We start from the raw sequence: 20,427 nt of genomic DNA on the forward strand, positions 1-20,427 counted from the left end.
CGTCACTGGGTTCGTCCACAGCTCGGATGCTTAGTACGCGAGCTAACCGGTCCGCTCTTGTGTTGCCCTCCATGCCTCGTGTGCGGGCCACTAAGTGAGGTGTGGAATCTGGTAATTTGACTCCCTAGAATGTTTAGTACTAAGCGCGCGCCGCCGTCCGGAGAGATACAGGCGACAGGTGGTTTGTGAGTCCGTGAGTATGGCAGCGATACGCCCCTAATTGCAAGTGCCATTGCTGTGGCTTCGGCTGTGCTGGCAGATTTGCCCTGACCGATGCAGTTATCACACGATTTGGTTCGTGGCTACCACCGCATACTTGCCCCTCCCTCCTTGACTCGCGTCTGTGTAGTACACGTCCCGTTGTTCTCTAAATATCTGGTGCAAGGTTCTTGGTCGGGATTTCCTGCACCCTGCATGATATCTCGAACTCATATTCTTCGGAATTGGGGACACCATTTTGTGCTGCCTGACTTCCTGGGTCATCTGTACTGTCTCTTCCGCACTGAACTGAGGGAGGAGGGCAAAGCCGAGTTGGGGAATATTGCCCGACCATGCCTTGATGCGCACAGCCGTTCCTTTTACGCCATGAGGGTGGCCGTCGCATATTCCTCGAAAGTATTGTGGATGCCCAATTTCTCGAAACGTTCTGTACAGGTATTTTCCGGGAGCCCTAGAGCAGTTTTAAATGCCCGCCGAATGATGATTTCAAGCTGTTTGAGCTCCTGCTTGGCAATGCTTTGGAAGGGGAGTGCGTACGCAATCCTACGGATGACAAAGGCGTGTACCAGTCAGATCATTTCTTCTTCCGAGAAGCCCTCGCGGGTTCGCGTAACCCTAGGAATCATCTTAGCTACGTTTTGTGTAGTACCTATGAGGAGGTGGAGCGTGTGCGCTACTTCAGTCGTTTGTTGAATCCATAATCTCAGGACGCGGAGTTCATCCACCTCTCTTACACGCTCCCCTTCCAAGTAAAGTTCAAAACTCTGGCAATTTTCTCGTCTCGCGTACTTTGCTCTTATTCGAATGAATTCGGACTTCTGTGGGGAACATGTCATGCCATCCCCTTGCGTGAAGGTCTCGACCTGTTGGATGGCCCACTGGAGAAGCTCCTGCTTATCGCCGTAGGATCCCCGATTTTCCCACAGCGTAGTATCGTCAGCGTAAATGGCGCTCCGTGGGGGTTGCTTCACATACAACTCTATAGTGCGAGTTTACGCATTCCCAGATTAAATGGGAGAGGGAAGAGTATGGACCCTTGTGGGGTTCCTCGATCGGGAACTGCAAAGGGTTTCCCCCTAGTTGAGCCCAGACCGATGGTGGCCGTACGGTTTCTCAGAAAGGTGCGTACATACTGGTAAATGCGCGCCCCGCAACCTACCGCTTCTAGTCCTTCCAGTATTGCATCGTTGGAAATCGTGTCGAATGCCTTTTTTACGTCGAGAGCAAGCGCAATGCTGTCTTCGGGACCCCTTACCGGATGAAGAACGTCCTGCTGAAGCATTATAAAAACGTCATGTACCGACACATCTGGGCGCAATCCGAACATGTTTGTGGGAAAAGGATCGTTGCTTTCTATGTAGCGCGATAACCGGGTCTGTATCACCTTTACAAAGAGCTTTCCGGCACACGACGTTAGCGATATAGGTCGTAGGTTTCGAATATCTCGGGGCTTCCCCGGTTTTGAAATAAGGATGATTTTTGCTTTCCTTCATCAGCCGGTAATTCTCCCTGATCTACCCATATATTCTCGTTAAAGTATTCAGTTAACTGCTCCATGGTTTCGTTGCTCAAGTTTCAAATCATGGCGTTAGTAATCTGGTCGAACCCTGGCGCCGTGTTTCTTTTGAAGGACAGCGCCGTGGCATAAACCTCCGCCGTAGTTATCGGTGCGTCCAGATTCGGTTGTTCCGGCCCCGTATAGCTACCACACCGGCTCGTCTCTTTGGAATTCGTACCTATATAAATATGTTTTAAGTGATCAATGAGTTCCTCGTTGTTGCCCTTGAATTAATTCTCCAGTAGCTTGAGCGTCATGTGCGCTGCCCTCTGGATGTATTCCACTCTTAGCGCGACACCCTTTTTGGCGAAAGTGGCAACCTGTGGGTAATCGGGTAGGGTGTACAAGTCGTAACCTTTAAGATTTCTCTTGTGATTTCCTATTTCTTGCAAACAAATGATATCCAGAGGAATAGGCACCGACTCCACTGCTATACATGTGCAGGGCAACGGGTTTCTTCTTTCCGAAAATACGAAATGAAAAAGCAGATGCTAGGTCGACAATGTTCCCGACAGGGAAGCGCAGTCGAGCACGGCGGAAAACTAGGATATATTAGTCATATATGACTAATATTAGAAAAATTGGCGCTTATTGACTGGGGCATATCTAGTGACCCAAGCTGGTGTCAAAGTGCTTCATTGAAGAGCGCCACATAGAGGGTGTCTAATAACATGTGACAAATGACCAGCGGCACATACCTAGTGACATATACCGTCAGGCACATACCCAGTGATAAACACCCAATGATGTAAGCTGCCATTACATCCGGACATATATACTGGAATGTGTCTTAAAAATCCTAAGAATTATAATCACCATAACACCCTCACTGCAACATGTATACGCCTTCAAGCGTACGGATTTATTATTAAAACGTTTTGCTTTCTAGAAATGTTCAGCAATTCGTTCACAGTGACAATCATTGTCGATGTTTTTCTGCACAATAATAAAAAGAAAATTTATTTGCATCTTGCTCGCGTTGTTCGGTGCTGACATATGTTGTTTTGCCCGCCTACATGACTTCTACCAATGTTTATCTACACTGGGTATACATTTTTTGTTTATTTTTTGTAGAAATGCAGGTTGTTTCAGCGAACACTTTCAAAAATAATTAAGGGTTGCATGTGGCAGAAAGCACAGTTCTAGTTCATGAGCTGGTCTACTCGGAGAGGCAGACATTACTTCCACAAAAAATTAAAATGCATAATCGACTAATTCACAAACATTAACTAGTTGTGTTTTAAGTAATTAGTTAGCCTAGCCTAGCCTAGCCCATAGTGCAATTTACAAATTTTAGCCGTAGAGATCGCACGGCGGATCCACTTGGAACGAATTGTCACGATGTCACCAGTTCCGAGATATTACTTCCCGAATTTTGCGGAAACGTGTATTGGCATTCCAGTTACTTTCTTAACGAAACGTCGTTTTATGCATTGTAGCACAAAAGGAACAAAAGTGTCAGGTGCTGGCTGCTGTGTTCTACGATTGACGCTTGCGGGTTTACGGCGAGCACACTTTGCGAAAATATTATTGGAACTTTCGTTTAACGCCGCTTCCCACATAAACAACAATTTTTTTTTCTGTATTCGCCTGCACTCGCCTGCGGGAGCACACTTGAATTCATGTGGCTTGTTCACTATTTTCCTGGCATATATTCAGATACGTTTAATGAAGAATCTGGTCGCATGCCGTCGTTAACATTCGCCTTAAGTATTGGAAGAGCTGGTGCATATTTCACTGTCTTACTTTTAAGGCATGCGATGCTGATGACGTTACTGTGACCGCTGATCGTAAATTCAAACTTCTCGGACGTATATTTTTTATCATTGACGTCTACATATTCCTAGTTTGCAATGACTCAGAAATGCTTTCTTGGCGGATTCTTTTAATAGTGACGTACGTAGATATTCCTTGTGGCAACAACTTGGAAATAATATCATGCTTGATTTAGAAATACTGTGAAGCTTCCGTTGTATAAAAAGTATTGGTAATATAGCAACAAAAAAAAAGATGTGATTGATCCCTCTTTCATAGGAGTCGGTCGAACCCGAAAGTGAAACATGTCTTCACAGAAGCTGTTGCATGTTTTTTCCGTGTACTCACAGTCCGCTGCAGCGAAATGTGCATGACTTGCGGGTCGGCGACCATGTTTCAGGTGTTCTTGGCACGCGGCGTCCTGTTGGCTAGCAACGTCCTGCTGCCGAGTCGCTTCGTCGAAGGAACGAGCATTTTGGTGCGGCTCCGTAGTGTCTTGGGCAGCCACTTGAGTTGCGGTGCGCTCAGCTTCAGGAATGCAAGTCGCAGAGAACGCAGCGTGGGCCGCGAACGTGCGAAGGCGACCTACTTCACGCTGGCGTGTCTCTCGCCGTGCCAAAGCGTGATTCCCCCGTCAACGAAGCTGCCTTTCTGCTCCGCTTAGCGCAGCAGTTTTCTTAGACGGTGTCATCGCAAGCGAAGTGCACGTCAGTAGTGCAAATAAGCACTACGTATTCATGTTTCATGTTGAAGCTGCACTCCGTAAGCGACGAGGCATGATTCGGACACGAAAGACAAACCATGTGCGGAAACTGCGTCGTAACCTCAGCAGAAGGCCCACACCACCTATGTCAGGCTACATAGCGCTGGAGCCTCCGCTAAGTGGAGACTAGCGAAGCCCATACTGTAGGCGCTCGTTGTTGTAACGATGCAGTACTTCGCTTCACCACTTCGCTTCACCACAGGGATGGCGGTGCCATCCGTGTCAAGAGAGAGCCTATTTCAAGCGTTCGCGCCGACGTCACAGCCGTTACAGGAAGTTGATGGTGCACCAGGTCATAAAACACTTTCGCGTTAAAAGAACAAGGCAATGTATGACATGGCTCGCATGAGATGTCGGAAAGCAAATTAAATTTAGAGATACGTTTTAAAGACAGTGCGGAATATATGTGCTAGCACATTTTTAAGCATCAGAATTTTCGCGCTACAGGGGAAAAAAAAGGGGGGGGGGGAGGGGGAGCGGGGTCACGCCGATCAACTTGCGCACGTTTCTTACCCTTCAATCACTCTCATTGAGACTCGAGTTACGACGACTTCAATGGCGATATTGTCCAGCGATTCTAGCATGTTATTTTGTGACTCAGTCTCTCGATTTTCCGGGAGAATCGCCGATGAGTTCGCGTTACGGTCGCCGCGCCAGCGAAGCAACTGATGTTTCGGCACCAGTCTCCTCTGGTCACCGTCGTTCCGTTGGGTTCAAGGCTCAAGCCGACGTGCTCTCTCTGTGCCCATGATCGCAACATAGCCAAACTGGTGCAGTTTCACTTAATTCTCACTTGTACTCGTTTGCATTGACCGCACTCAATTCGCCATTCGTACGTCAGTTCGCAGCACCAGAAGTCGGATGAAACACTTGCACAAAACAGTTTTCAGGCGCGGTGCCACCAAACTTAGCAGACTGAGTTGATGCACGATGAAAATAAAAACGGCAAATGGGTTTGCATTTGACCCGTGTTAAGTGCGAGGTGCGTTCGTTGAATTAATAATCGCGGAATCAGCCACCTTTGTAGTACTTGCAATGCCAGAGTTTAAATAATGATCTGGCTGCTGTTGTGCAACCAAGAAGCGTAGCGGGCGGTGGTGTGCGGTGCGCCACATGTGCGGCTTAGGAGTTCGCCCGGTGCCTGGGGTCATCCACTGAGAGAACGATATGAGTATTCGGTAGACCCAGAGCAGCTGACGCTGCTTGTGCCGTGGCCAAATTGCTTATTGTGGTCTAGTCATTCGAGACGGCGTGCGAAGCACCATGTGGGCGGTCCTTCGGTGCAGATAGGGGTGGCGGATACAGGCGGATGTCAGCCCCTGGAAGAATTTGACACACAGCTGCCTTGATTTCAAGCCGGGCGGAGTATGAACCGAACGTCAGTCAACACTGAATTGTTCCCAATATGCCCAGTAGTGACGGTAAACTCACGTGAATCGCCACAGCAATGACAATGACAGGGCTCGGAAGTGGAGCCGTTGTGTTTCACCGTCCCCATGCTCATCGAAGTCATGTGCGTCGTGGACATCACTGCGCCAAACAGATGGCAAGCCTTTTCTTTGTCCGCGACGCCAAGCGTGTCACGTTTGGATGTTACTGGAGCAGGTAGCAGCAGAAAGCAAGATCGTGCACCCAAAAAGAAAGGCTTAATTAGAGCTAGGGTAACATACATTGTGACGAACCGGCTGGTGACATCTTCAAGCGGGATCTGTGGAGTAACTACATTAAACTACGCCTGCAGTCTGACCGCCTGCAGTCTGACCGCAATCAGTGCATCGTGAGAAAGCAGGGGAGTGTAGATTAGTCGGTGTCAGCAACTTCTGCTCGATGCAAGGTAAGGGCCGCCTACCCTGTTTCGCAGGCGGTGATTGCCAGTAGCAGCTGGACAGCTGAGCTCAGAACTTGGGCAGCTGCAACAAGGAGAATAAGCTGCGTCATCACTTCTCTTTAACAGCAGCATCCACGACGTGGAATATAGCTCTGTTATGTATGAGACCGCAGGGACGAAATGAAAACGCAGTGGCCATGGATGCGACGAGCCTGATTCAAAACGAGATCTGTCAAGTTGTACAAAAAATGCGTTTCGTAATGTGGTGAATTAAGAAAATGCTTTTGATGAATTTATGGGCAACCACTCCATAAATGCCTCCGAAAGATTTCGCAAGAAACCATCTGAGAAGTCGCTTCGAATACCAACCAGTCCAATGTAACCACCACGTGCATACGACTGGCACCACACCACAGACAACTCTAGCCAATTGGTGATGTAAGAATGAGGGATGCTCGATTCAACAGTCACAAGTAGGTTTTGAAACCACGTGTACCACGCCGCGGTACCGGCAGCAACTACTGACAGCGGAACAACTGCCCGTTGAGCTGCGCAATGTTCCTTAGGAAACGGTATTCACCACTCTGCTAACCACTCTTTGCTTCACTGTCCATATAGGCTAGCATGCCACATCCGCGTTCTACGTGTACACCAATTGTTGGAACTGTTGAGATGATTCGCCTTCAACGCCAATATCCACGTGGTCACCAAAAATGCACAAAACGTAGTCTATTACGCAACTCCTGAAATTGGGGTATAAACCTTCTAGCTCGAAGACAGCGGGCTGCCACCACTCTTTCCAATGCCAGCCGGCACCCACCCGAGTCGAGGCAGTTGCGTGAGCGTACCTGGAATATCATCGACAGGCACAGATGTCCTTGATGCTTGACAAAGCACTGATGATTCTCTACTACAGCACTAATATGCAAATAAATTGAGTATTAACAGACGCGCATTTTTCATCATTTAATATATGTATCACCGTTCAGGCGACCTTTAACGTCCTTGAGCGAAAATCATGTCATCGAAGTGAAATCGTAGCGATGACGACTCTGCGTGTGTAGTAATTTGCTTACTACACCGACTCGGCATCCTGTCTTACCTATATGGAAACGCTAACGGAACAATTGTGATGGTGAGTGGGTCACCATTGTCATCGTATTCTATGAGTAAGCAAGCAACGCTCGCGCAACATTTCTGATTGTGCGCGGGTCAAGCAAGCAACGCCCACGCAACAATTTTGATGGTGCGCGGGTCACCATCGTCACCGTGTTAAGAGAGTTTAGAAGAACTTCTAGAAGAGAGTTTGTAGCGCCCACCGACGCTGCTATGCGGGGACGCTAAGGTCGGTGCTCTCGGCCGGCGCTTTGGGGCCGGCTGCGGATGGCGAGGAGAATAAAGTTGGGCGGCGCGTGCTAGCGGCGCAAGCACGGCACGCGCCTGTCCGTTCTAAAAGCCTGCTGATCTGGTCTCCTTGTTCTGGCACTCCGCTGCGTCCCCTCGGTTCCCGACAGTGGTGACTCCGGCCTAAGAGATGACCGACTCCAGCAACCTCCCGCCCTCAGGTAACCTTCCGCCTGACGCTACCTCGCGCCCACGGGAGGTCGCAGCTCTGCAGCTCCACCTGCCCACGTTCTGCCACAAGAACCCGCAGGTTTGGTTCGCCCAGGTCAAAGCCATCTTCTATCTGCAACACATCACCTCGGAGATTTCGCGGTTTCGCCACTTACTTTTGCAACTGGTCTCCTGAGGTGGCTCAAGAAGTGACAGACGTTATCGCTGCACCTTTTAGTGATGCCCCGTACCAGCAACTGAAGCAGAGTATTTTAGAACGCACCACGGCGTCTGAGAGCGCGCGCCTCCAGCACCTGCTCACCTTCGAGCACCTTGGAGATCGCCACCCTTCCCAGCTACTCAACAGCATGCGACAGCTCCTGGGCACAAGCAAGGTCGACTCGAACGGTGCGCTGTTGAGGGAGCTCTTCTTGCAGCGCTTACCACAGTCCACCCGCCTTGTCTTGGCCGCTACAGAGGACTGGACCCTCGACCGCCTCACCCAGCTCGCTGATCGAGTCCACAACGCGACTTCTCCTTCAGTCGCCGCCCTCTCTTCAACGCCACAGTCCTCGATCCTGGCCCGCTTAGAGTCCCGGATTGACCAGCTCGCCGTTTGCATCGACGCCCTTCGGACGTCCTCCCATGACCAGCGCGGCTCCACCTCATGTACCAGCCGCCGTCCCTCTTCCCGGACCAGTCGCCGCTCGCGCCATCTTCGACGCTCGTTTATCTGCTGGTACCATCGCACTTTCCAGCACCGCGCCCGTCAGTGCAAGTCCCCATCGAATTGTCGGGAAACACCCCGCGAGATCACTGATGGCGGCATGTGACCTCGCCTTACAACCCGGCCGCCTTTTCATAGCCGTGGATCGCATTTCGGATTGCGGTTCCTTGTCTACCTCCATCGCCACGTATGGTCTGCGGTCCCTCACACTCGACCTTGGCCTGCCGCGCACGTTCCGGTGGGTCTTCATCGTAGCCGACGTCCATCAGCCTATCCTCGGCTCCGACTTCCTGACCCATTTCGACCTCGACGTCAGCCTGCGCCGCCATTGCTTGATTGACAGCAAGACACGCCTTTCCACCCCTGACGTTCTGTCGGCTGTCGCTCCCACTGGCATCCGCACGCTGATCCCATCATGCCCGTACGCTGGAATTCTCGAAGATTTCCCTGAGGTGACGAGGCCCTGCAATTTAAATCAGCCACCCAAGCGCAGCGTAACTCACCATTATGTCACACGTGGTCCACCCGTCGCAGCCCGTCCGCGCCGCCTCTTCGGTGAGCGTCAGGCTATTGCTAAACGGGAATTCGAGCACATGCTCCAGTTAAGTATTATTCGGCCTTCGTCCAGCAGTTGGGCCTCCCCACTCCATCTGGTGCCCAAGAAGGAACCGGGTGACTGGCATCCGTGCGGTGACTACCGGGCGCTCAACGCTCCCACGTTCCACGATAGCTATCCCCTTCCACACATCCAAGATTTCACAGGCCACTTGGAAGGATGCAACATCTTTAATAAAGTGGACCTTGTCAAGGCCTATCACCAAATCCCCGTTGAGCCTGACGATATCCCGAAGACAGACATTACTATACCCGTCGGCCTTTTTCATTATGTGCGCATGCCCTTTGGGTTGCGCAACGCAGCTCAAACGTTCCAACGATTCATTGTAGAGGTAACGCGCGGCCTCCCGGCTGTATTTTCCTACATCGACGACATCCTCGTCGCGAGTCGCAATCCACAGGATCATGAGCGTCACCTCCGAGAACTGTTTGAACGCCTTCAATAATTTGGCCTCATTGTCAACCCCCAGAATTGCGTATTTGGGTCTTCCGAGCTCGAGTTTCTGGGCCACCGCATCTCGGCGCTGGGAATTCGTCTGTTGCCCTCTCACGTCCAGGCCGTGAAAGACTTCCCAGCACCCACTACCCTACGCCAGCTGCGTGAGTTCCTCGGCCTAGTGAATTTCTCCCAACGTTTTATTCCGCACTGCGCTGAGCTTCTACACCCACTGACTGACCTTCTTCGCACGACCAAGGGCTCCTCATCTGCGATTTCCTGGTCTCCCGAAGCTGACGCTGCTTTCAGGGCTGCTAAACAAGCCGTCGCCGATGCGGTACTTCTCATCCACCCGAGAACTAACGTGCCACCCCGCATCATGGTGGATGCTTCCAGCGTGGCCACCGGCGCTGTTCTCTAGCAGAAAATCGACTCCGAGTGGCGCCCACTGGACTTCTCTCGGAAGCTCAAACCAGCCGAGACTCGCTACAGCGTTTTTGGCCGCGATCTGCTGGCCATCTACACCACCATCCAGCCCTTCCGACACTCCTTGGAGTGCCAGCTATATAATGTTCTAACGGATCATAAGCCTCTGGTGTATGTCTTCCGTACAAATTCTTCCAAGTACGTCGCACGTGAACTTCGTCAACTGGCCTATATATCGGAGTTCACAACGGTTATACGGCACATCAAAGGCACCGACAACGAGGCAGCTGATGCACTTTCACGCATCCTCTCCCTCAGCACTTCTACATCGACTGTGGATTGGGAAGGTCTAGCTCGAGCGCAGATGGAAGACCCTGAGTTGCAAGCGCTGCGTGACCATCCCCGTTCCCTCCGTCTACACAACTCATTCCTCACCCGTTTGTGCCTGGCTCACTCTGGTGCGACATGTCAGCGGCTGCACCTGGCCCCTTCATTCCCGCTGCCTTCCGTAGTGCGGTGTTCCAATCACTTCACGACATTTACCATCCCAGCATCCAAGCCACCCAGCGCCTCGTTACACAGCGGTATGTCTGGCCAAGCATTAACACCGATGTTCGCCAGTGGGCCCGCGCGTGCCTGGCATGCCAGACCGCCAAAGTGACCCGCCACACGAAGACTCCCACGCAGTCGTTCTTGCCACAGTGGCTGCCGCTTTGATCACGTCCATCGTGATTTGGTTGGACCACTTCCTCACTCTCACGACTGCCGGTACATTCTAACAATGATTGACCGCTTCACCCGTTGGCCCGAAGCCGTGCCTATTGCAGACATCACTGCGGAAACAGTCGCCAAAGCATTCGTTTCAGCGTGGGTTTCCCGCTTTGGCTGCCCCAGCATCGTGACAACTGATCGCGGCCGGCAATTTGACTGTACACTCTTCACGTCCCTCAACCGCCTGCTTGGCACTAAGCACTACCGTACATCTGTATATCATCCCTGTGCCAACGGCATAGTTGAGCTGTTCCATCGCCAGCTCAAGGCTGCCCTGACTGCGCGCTTGCATCGAGAGCACTGGGTCGACCACCTTCCTATGGTGCTTCTCAGCCTCCGCGCCGTCCTTCGTCGCTGCCTATTCTGTTCAGTGGCCGTACTCGTCTACGGTGCACCCCTGCGGCTTCCTGGAGACTTGCTCGTGCCTTCGGCTACGTCGCCCCAGCCGCTACAGTACCTCCAACGCCTACAGGAATGCATTCAGCAACTGCGCCCCGTACCACCTCGATCATCGGACCACAGCATCTTTGTGCATTTGGACCTTGCGTCTTCGTCCCACGTGTTCCTCCGACGAGATGCTGTAAAGGCGCCTCTTACACCATCCTACGACGGACCGTACCGTGTCCTCCACAAGACGCAGAAGTCCGACACCATCCTATTAAATGGTCGCGAAAAAGTCATTTCGTTAGACAGCCTCAAACCGACCTAAGTCGAGACGCCTCCCAATGAGCTCCCCGCGGATGTCGCCGGCTCACGCGTCCTCCATTTGCTTGACACTAATACCCTAGTTACACGGGCGTGCTAACCGCAGTTAAGACGCACCTCAGTTCCGGCCAACCACAGTTACACCCAGTTAGACGGAAAGCCTAACTGCGGTTATTCCACTAACCATGGTCACTGCAAACTGAGGTTGGCCACCTCAGTTAGCTCAGGTTAACGAAGCAAACACACAAAATGGCGGCACCCATGCGGATGGACGAAGGCGGCGCGGCTCCAACGAAGGTGACGGCCGAAAAGTCTTCCCAAAGGCGTGTCAACTGGTCTGTCTCAACAACAGAGTCGTTGATACGCCTTTGGGAAGACAATCTTGCCGCGCTGCGGTCCAACACGCGAAATGCGCGTATATACGATGAGATGACGCGAAGCCTCAACGCACGCCTGCCTGCCGGCGAAGTTCCATTCACAGCAAAGCAGCTCCGCCAGAAGCTTGAGAACTTGAACAAGCAATACCGGTGAGTACGAACTCTGCACTAGCCACGTTGTGACAGTGCGTAGCCACTGTGTTTGTGTATATGTGTAGGCTAAATCCGATGCGTAAACTCAGTAGCGTGCAAACTAAGCGCTCCCGCACGGCGTCTGCAGTTGCGCCTAATCTTATGCGGGTGTCACACGGCGCACTTTTCATCGCGACCAAGCCCCATCCGGATCGAATTTCTCGGTCGTGATTGACACATTTGCGTATGCTGCGCGAGGGAGCCGATCGCAATCAAGAATGTCGATCTGGATCGGGCTTGATCGCGATCAAAAGTGCGCCGTGTGACCCCCGTATTATGTGTGTGTCACACGCGCACTTTCGTCGCGGTCGAGACCGATCGCGATTGAACTTCTCGGTCGGGATTTGCTCCTTTGCAAAAGCTATGTGAGAGCGTCAATCGCGGTCGGGAATTTTAGTCCGGATCGGACTCGATTGCGAACACCGGTATTCAGTGAACATATTGCTCCGACATGTAACTTGAGTAGGTCGAAACACACACAAGGCGTCTTGGATTCGTCCTTAGTTGAAAAGAGATAATGCATGTCCTCGCACGTTCATGCCATGGCAATTCTATTGTTTTGAAAAGGAAGCTGGCTAGCGAACAGTCAAGCGACTGACGCTGCGGAAACGCGTGTCAATGTTATCCTCGGTGTCTCCGCATGTTCACCGACCTCTTCCTTACATCTGTTTGCTTCAAAAAATCAGGCAACCGAGACCTCACACAGTCTGCGTTTCTTCCGAGTTCACAGTAAACATTTGGCATTGTAAATGTTGTTTATGGGCGGAAAAATAGACATACGAAGGAAGGACATAAACAGAAAGCACCAAGAATGAGCTCTGTGTGCGTTCGTCCTCCATGTCTCTTTATGCCACCCCAAACGCAGAACCCGTCAACTTGCACATTCTCAGTCCACCGAATGTTCAAGAGCATCGCAGTGCTCTCTTCTTTCCTGCACCTTCTCTGTGGACTGTCTCAAAGAGGCGGGCGATATGTAAATTTTGAAAGCAATGCCAGTCTTCGTGTATTTTTTTATTTGTGTAATAAATAGCACTGCATACAATTCTTTTTTCCCCAATAAGGCTGGTAATTATAGTAGAAGCACATTTCATTTGCATGCTGTGAAGTTTTGTGCACTGAAGGAATTTTCTTTTAGGAAACTCAGGCGCTGCGGGACCTCAACCGGGTCCAAAGGGGTTGAGTGGCCATTTTATTGGCAGCTACACGCATTTCTGGGCACACTTCCAGTCAACGACAGTGACCTTGTGGAAGAGAGCGTGGAGGTAATTTCAACTATTTATAATTACAGTTCTATAGATAGGTTGGTGTACTCACTCACAAGTACTCTGACTCGTTCTTGCTCCCCACTCATTTCCCAGGAGTGAGTGCCGTTGAGTTTGATTGGAACTGAAAAGGATGAATAATTATGTGTGCTCGTTCATGAGAGTACGAACGAAATTCAGTGATGGTGATGTTGAGTGGATCTAAGTATTAACGGGGGTGATTGTTGGCGAGTCTGAGTGGATGCATGTATGTGAGTGAGTGCGAGCGGACGCAAGTATGAGTGAATGTGTGCTAGTAAATGTGAATTGACTATAAGCGTGAATCAGTGTCGGTGAGCATGACTGGGCGTGAGTAGGAATGTGAGTGAGTCCGCAGCCTGCAAAAATGTACCGTTTCTGCATGCATTAGTGCATATAAAATTTTACTTTAATTGCAGATTTGCAAAATTTGCGTGAAAACAAACATGAAAATATTGAGCTGTATTAACTATTGAAAGGAAGTATTAACAAAATGAACTATGGCATAGAATGTCCACGTATGTGTAAACAGTAGATAGCACATTTGTAGTATCTGTAGAGCAGAAATGTTTTTCTCAAACAATGTTGCCGTCGGGATTCTATATGGCTGTGATACAGCAGTATTTTAAGCGGCACAGAAAGTGAAAAACTGCCATCAGGCACAGGAAGCGAAAGCGAAAAACTGTCATCCACCTGACTCTAGCAAGAAGCTTCACCGAGTGGATGACAATTTTCCCATTCGTCAAATTTTCTCCACCTTGCAGGCTTCCGCATAACTGGTTTGCCAGAACGTACGTTGCATTCAAAACTTTCATTTGTTTTCAAATGTGAGTGCTAGAAGCAGTAGTTGCCATAACTGGAGAGAACTCTCTCTTCTGACGTGTATCATGCTGCATGCAACATGTCGGAGCACAGTTGGTTGGTCTGCTGGTTTTCAAGTAGATATGCTGCTGATCCAGCAACTAGTTTGCAGTGGTGCACTTTGACTTTACATGTATACGCCATTGTTTTTTCCTATCATACGCAGCTGCCAGAAGTTTATGAGGCACCTGATAATGCTGAAGTGGTTGCATCGTGGGATGCAACCAATGCTGATCAGGAAGAATCCTCTACAGGATGCCTGGAAGAGAGCTCTGCTCCCATGAACGAGAATCGTGGAGCAGCCCAGAATGCTGCAAGTCTCGCTGCCAGCTGCCCACCAAGCAGCAGGAAGCGAAAGCGGCCGTCATCTGTGCTGCAAGATTTGATGACGATGTTCAGCCGCGCAGAAGAGCGAGCAGCAGAAAATGCGAAAGACTCCCTTCAGCTGCGCAAGGAGCTTGTGGAACTCCAGTAGGAGGCCAATGAAATAAACAAAAATATGGCCGAAATGGTGAAAAACTACTTTGATTCAAGGCAAAATAAAAGTTGAATGCGAGGGATCCAACATTATTTTTGTTTTGCTTTCCTCAAACTCGTTCGCAAAAGTATTCATTTTGGATGTCTCATACATCCACTAGTACTTGTTTGTACTTAATGTCTAAACCAGACCTATCACTATATTCTTTGAAAAGGTGAGGCAATGTTTTACTGTTGAAGGTATTTATTTCCATAAGAAAGCCACAAGAGAATCTTGCTTTCAATATAAAAAGCACACCATGTGCAAATCAGCCTTTGAAACTCGAAACGCCAGCCAGCCTTTATCAGACACTTTATCCCTGTTTATACAAATTTTATCTACAGTGTGGGCTTCCGTCTGCCAGTGCCTTTAACTTTGAATATAAAAAAGCAGTCATTCACTCCAGCCTTCTGTAGCCTACCAATCATACACAACACGAATACATACCAAGAGTGCCGTCATGAGTGCACGTGCAACTGCCACAAAGCACCCTGCACTGCTTGTTGCCACTTTTGTACACAGCACTAAAACTGATACACAAGTGAGTATAAGAAAGCCAAATGAGACAATACATTTACACTGCATGCTAAATAATATTCATAACACACTGGAAAGTAAGAAGTAATGTCCATGGTTGTCATGTATAAGAAAACTTTCCTCATCGAGCACTGCACTGATTCTCACAAACTGAAAATTCAATTTGTGCAGCACGTAGCATGTACATGGAGTGCTTGTGAATGCCTCATGCTGGTGCATGAGGCATTGTGCGGAGAGTCAAAACACTTAGGTGGCCCTCCGTGCTGATATATGCTTCGCAAGTGCCTCTCTCACTTCCACTCCCAGTGGTTCATCACGACTGCTTGTACATACTGGCTGAGCCCGCCTTGCATCTTCACTACGCGCAACTTCAATCCAACTTGCATCACAGTGATCGGTTAGCTGCTCACAAATGTTGTTCAGAACACAGCAAGCACGGATAATACAGTTTACATTGTCAATATCACATTCCAGGCCCTTATGCATGATTCGGAACCGCGCTTTCATTCGCCCGAAGGCGTTTTCCACAATACGTCTATAGCACTTGACAGATTGTAATTAAAAACATGCGATACTGAGCCAATAGGACCTGGCCTTGGGAAAAGTTTCATTAAATGTGGCTGCAGTGTGAATGCCTGGTCAGCCAAGAGAACAGGCCCGACCGATACCCCTTCAATTAATTTGCCATTCAATCTGAACAAATTGCTGCTCAGTACACTTGGCAAACGTGACCGCTCGAACACTGCCGCATCGTGTATTCGGCCCGGTGACCCAACATTCGTGTACATAAATCTGTATTGGTGATCAACAACAGCGAGAAGAATGGCACTGTACCACCCCTTATAGTTGAAGTAGTCGGCGGCGTGTTCTTTCGGAGGGCAGACTTCAATATGACAACCGTCCAGGGCGCCAACGCCTTGAGTAAACCCTGCAACAGCGGTGAACTGACGCAGGTGCTCTGCCAGCCCTTGTGCTGAAGGGAAACGCACGTACCGCGGTTCTAGGCGCCGCACAACAACACTGCAGAACTCGCGGAATATTATGTTAACCGACGAACGACTGACGCCAAAGACATTGGCCACGGTTCTGTCTTCGGCGGATGTAGCCAGCCGATACAACCCAATCGCCACGCGCTTCTCCAGAGGGATGGCTCGGCGCATGTTCGTGTCTTGCCGTGCCATGAATTTGCACACACTCACAATATATGGGAACGTGCACCGATTCAGTCGAAAGTTTTTTCTGAATACACTCTCGGGAAAGTGCGGGAGCGTTTCTTCATACCACGATTGCGCCCGCGGGTGCGACCACACATGCCGCTCACGGGAACAAAGCCGAACAGCCGTGGCCATGAGTTGACGACACTGCGTTTCAGCGTTCTCTCTTTCCTGTTCAAGTACCTCAATGTCTTGCTGTACACGAAGCACTTCCACCTGCTTGGCGTGCAGCGCTGTTCGTTGAGCGGCAAACATAATGAAAAAGCCGTCGAGGTCTTCGTCGCCGTCACACGATACAGGCTTGCTCAACGCCATCGCACAGTTAGCGGCACCAGATTAAAGCTGGCAGAAACGACAAATAAAAAAAACTAAACAATACCGTACACAGTCTAGCAAAAACACAAAAGCAACGAACCAACAAATCACAACTAATTACAGCGCACGCGGTCAGGCAAAAATCACAATCGAGCAATGGATTGCCTTGGGTTTCGTACCGACCGTGAACTAGACTTTGGCCAGGCGTTGGCTGACTGGCTTTAACTGCTGCCATACACCGCAAAAATAATTGAATAAATAAGCTCAGACAGTGCAGATGCTAACACGATGAACATATTTTAAAGAAAAAACAGTTTTTTTGTCAAAATAATTAGAAAGAACAGCTAAACAAGTATATTTTCATTCGCAGTACTGAGTATCACGTGACCTGCTTCACAGCCCTAACGGAAGACATGTTTTCCCGTGTAACATATGTCAACTGTAGTTGACGCTAACCATAGTTCAGTGCGGTTAGCTGAGGTGCGTCTTAACTGCGGTTAGCACGCCCGTGTAACTAGGGTATTAGACAGCCTCATCTCCGCGTCGCCAACAAGTGCATTTCGCCGTCCCGTCTGGCAGGGGGGGGGGGGGGGGGGGCTTCTAGCGCCCACCGACGCTGCTATGCGGGGACGCTAAGGTCGGCGCTCTCGGACGGCGCTTTGGGGCTGGTTGCGGATGGCGAGGAGAATAAAATTGGGCGGCGCATGCTAGCGGCGCAAGCACGGCACGCGCCTGTCCGTTCTAAAAGCGTGCTGAGCTGGTGTCCTTGTTCTGGCGCTCCGCTGCGACCCCTCGGTTCCCGACAAGTTAATTCAGGCACTCCAACCCGCGACCTTCAGTGGGAGTCGAACCCTTAAGCTTATAAAGAAGTTAGAGCCAAACCCACCATTTTTGGCGTTAAATCCAATTAAGGCGCAATTCACTATTGTAGAGTTAAAGCACTTGAACCCACCATCTTTGGTGGAAGTCACACCCTCGACCTTTGGTTTGAGTCGAACCCACGACCTTTGGTATTAATTAGGCCGAGGTTAATTAAGGCACAGTTACCTAAGGTTAACTGTGCCTTAACAAGGCATTCGCACCCGTGACATTTTGTTGGAAAAAAAAACTCAAAATAACAAGTAACAACTCATTCGAATGAGCATGTCAACTAATTTAATGAATGTCCCTTGAGCGCACAGGCTTTCACCTTAACTCTCTTTGGCGTATAATAAAGTGATTGTCAATTTTTTCCCGTCACCGCTTTTCACCTGCTAATTGCCAAAGTTGTCGCTTGGCGAAAAAAGCGCCTGCATGCATCGACAGGTTATCGACGGTTTTTGCCAATTCTATCTGTGGTCTAAGTTGTAATCGAACCTTTTGAAATTAAATTGCATGCGTGATGCGAATTCCGTTTGTGGGCACAAGCTCCCGCAATATGCATTTAGTGTCGTGACTTGCAGTGTTCTACTGTTTCTATTCACTGTCCCCGCAGCATGACATTTAGTGGAAGTGCTCCGTTGTGTACCGAAATCCCACTGCATGCCCTAAAGCCCTGCAAAGCTATAAAGTGATAAGAACGTCGACGTCGCCACAGTCCATGGATCTCGCTGGAGACTGCAAACATTGCTTCCAGAACACGGTCAAAGAACACAAGGTAAATGAACGCCAAGTCAACAGAAGCGATGGCAGCCGCAACGTCACCTATCCTGCTGCATCATTCAAAAAAGCCGCCGCCTTAACGCGGATCATGAATTGCGTCTTCAATCGCTGGTTAGAAAGCTACTTCTTCTAACTTCTTTCCCATAGAGAGGCGTTATCATTATATATTTCTGCTCCGAGATCTCGTGCCATTGTGCGCTTTTTGGTCAGTGGTCCCAGCTCCATAAGTTAATCTGTCTCACTAGACGCACTGGCTTATACATATCCGTCGATCGCCGTGTACGCCTTGCAGGACGACCTCTAAAAGATAATGAGAGCAGCATTCCGGGAAAGTTGGTAATCCATTACTGAAGTAGTATTGCACAACAGAAAATACATGAACGTGGGAGAAGAACACATACCAAGCGGCGCAGACTTTCAACTAAGTTCATTATGCCCTGAATCGGTTTATCCATTTGAAGCAGTATAGACTGCGCATGTACTTACATGAAGAAAAAAGGAATTCCGCATTCGTCCAACATAGTTATAAATCATGTGATGCCGCCTTTCTTGGAGTTTATTGCAGTTACTTGGAGGCGGCATCACATGACTCATAACTATGTTACACAAATGCAGAATTCCTTTTTTTACTTCATGTAAGCATGTGCGCAATCTATACTGCTACACATATATTGTTACGGATGAGATGGGTTTAATTACAAGATGATTCAGAGAACGTAGAGACGAGATCACACGCAGCCAGGCATCTTCTAACACACGCGCAGTTCTTCTCCGACTCCACCGCGCAGCGGAACATCTTCCTCCGGAACAGACGAAACTCGCCGAGCGAGTTAGGAAACCACATGGTTGGCACCGCTTGATTCGCGGACCCTATGATGGTAGGGCTTCAGGCGGGCCACGTGAACCACTTATGTCTTCCCCGACCGGCGATTACTGGAGGTCAGTTTTGCTATCTTTAGTTGACGTCACTTATTCGGTTTAGTATCACGATTGGACCACTATACGTTGAAATAAACTGGCAATACAAGCCTTTCTTCCATGGAGGTGCCCACAATAAAACGTGATCACCTGGAGCGAAAGTGACAGGTATATGCCGGGCGTCATAGCGTGCCTTGGCTGAAACTTCCGAAGAAAGTGTTCGTAGGCAAGCAAGCCGACGCGTTTCTTCGGCACGACCCAATGTTTGTGCAATAGATATGTCTTCGTTTAGTGTGAATGGCAAAATTGTGTCCAAGAAACTTTGGGGACTGCGAGCATACAACAGATATAAAGGCGCATGCCTGGTTACTTCGTGCTTGGCTGTATTTTATGCGTACGTGATGAAGGGCAGCACGGCATTCTAATTCTTGTGATCAGCCGAGACGTACAGTGAGAACATGTTGGTAAGAGTACGATTCGTGAGTTCGGTGAGGCCATTTGTTTGTGGGTGGTATGGCGTTGAATGGCGATAAGTAGAACCGCAAAGGCGCAGCAGTTCTTCAACAACGTTGGCAGTGAATTGCCGTCCACGGTCATTTATCACAGCACGTGGAGCGCCGTGGCACAGGATGACAGAATGAAGGAGAAAGCACGACACATCGGCGGCAGTAGCAGAGGTAAGCGCCGCAGTCTCAGTATAGCGAGTCAAGTAGTCGACGCACACAATAATCCAGCGACGGCCAGTTGAGCTCTTGGAAAAGGGGCCCAGCAAGTCTATACCAACTTTTTAAAATGGTAAAGCAGGAGGTTTCACTGGTTTCAAAAAGCCTGCAGGAGGCGTCGCCGACTTCTTGTGACATTGGCAACCTGGGCAACTGGCAACGTAGTGTTGTGTGCTCTTTCATAACTTCGGCCAATAAAAGCGTTGGCGTAATTGGTGAAGGGTGCAGGCAAAGACCTGGTGACCCGATGTGATATCGTCATGCATAGCGCGAAGAATAGCAGTATGCAGGCGTTCGGGAACGACTACGAGCAACGAAGCGCCGTCAGCAGAGTAATTCTTTTGTAAAGCAGGCCATCACACAACGCGAACGGCGTGGTCTAACCTGACGTGCGGGCAGCCTCGAATAGGTTATTATAGTGTAGTATCACGACATTGTTCACATTTAAAGGTACTGATGTCAGGAAACTCGGTAATGCTGGCAAGATAGTCGTCGA

At 49.6% G+C, this 20,427-nt stretch overlaps 1 protein-coding gene across 1 annotated transcript; it reads left to right on the plus strand.

Moving 5' to 3' along the window:
- Positions 1 to 11,434: 11,434 nt before the first annotated feature.
- Positions 11,435 to 13,569, plus strand: LOC125947022 (myb/SANT-like DNA-binding domain-containing protein 1). The gene is made up of 2 exons (XM_049671292.1): positions 11,435 to 11,884; positions 13,062 to 13,569. Exons 1-2 carry the CDS (start codon positions 11,607 to 11,609, stop codon positions 13,288 to 13,290), a joined length of 507 nt encoding a protein of 168 aa, XP_049527249.1. The 5' UTR covers positions 11,435 to 11,606; the 3' UTR covers positions 13,291 to 13,569.
- The last annotated feature ends 6,858 nt before the right edge of the window (positions 13,570 to 20,427 follow it).

Source organism: Dermacentor silvarum, chromosome 7 (genome assembly GCF_013339745.2).
Source record: "Dermacentor silvarum isolate Dsil-2018 chromosome 7, BIME_Dsil_1.4, whole genome shotgun sequence".
NCBI lineage: Eukaryota > Metazoa > Arthropoda > Arachnida > Ixodida > Ixodidae > Dermacentor > Dermacentor silvarum.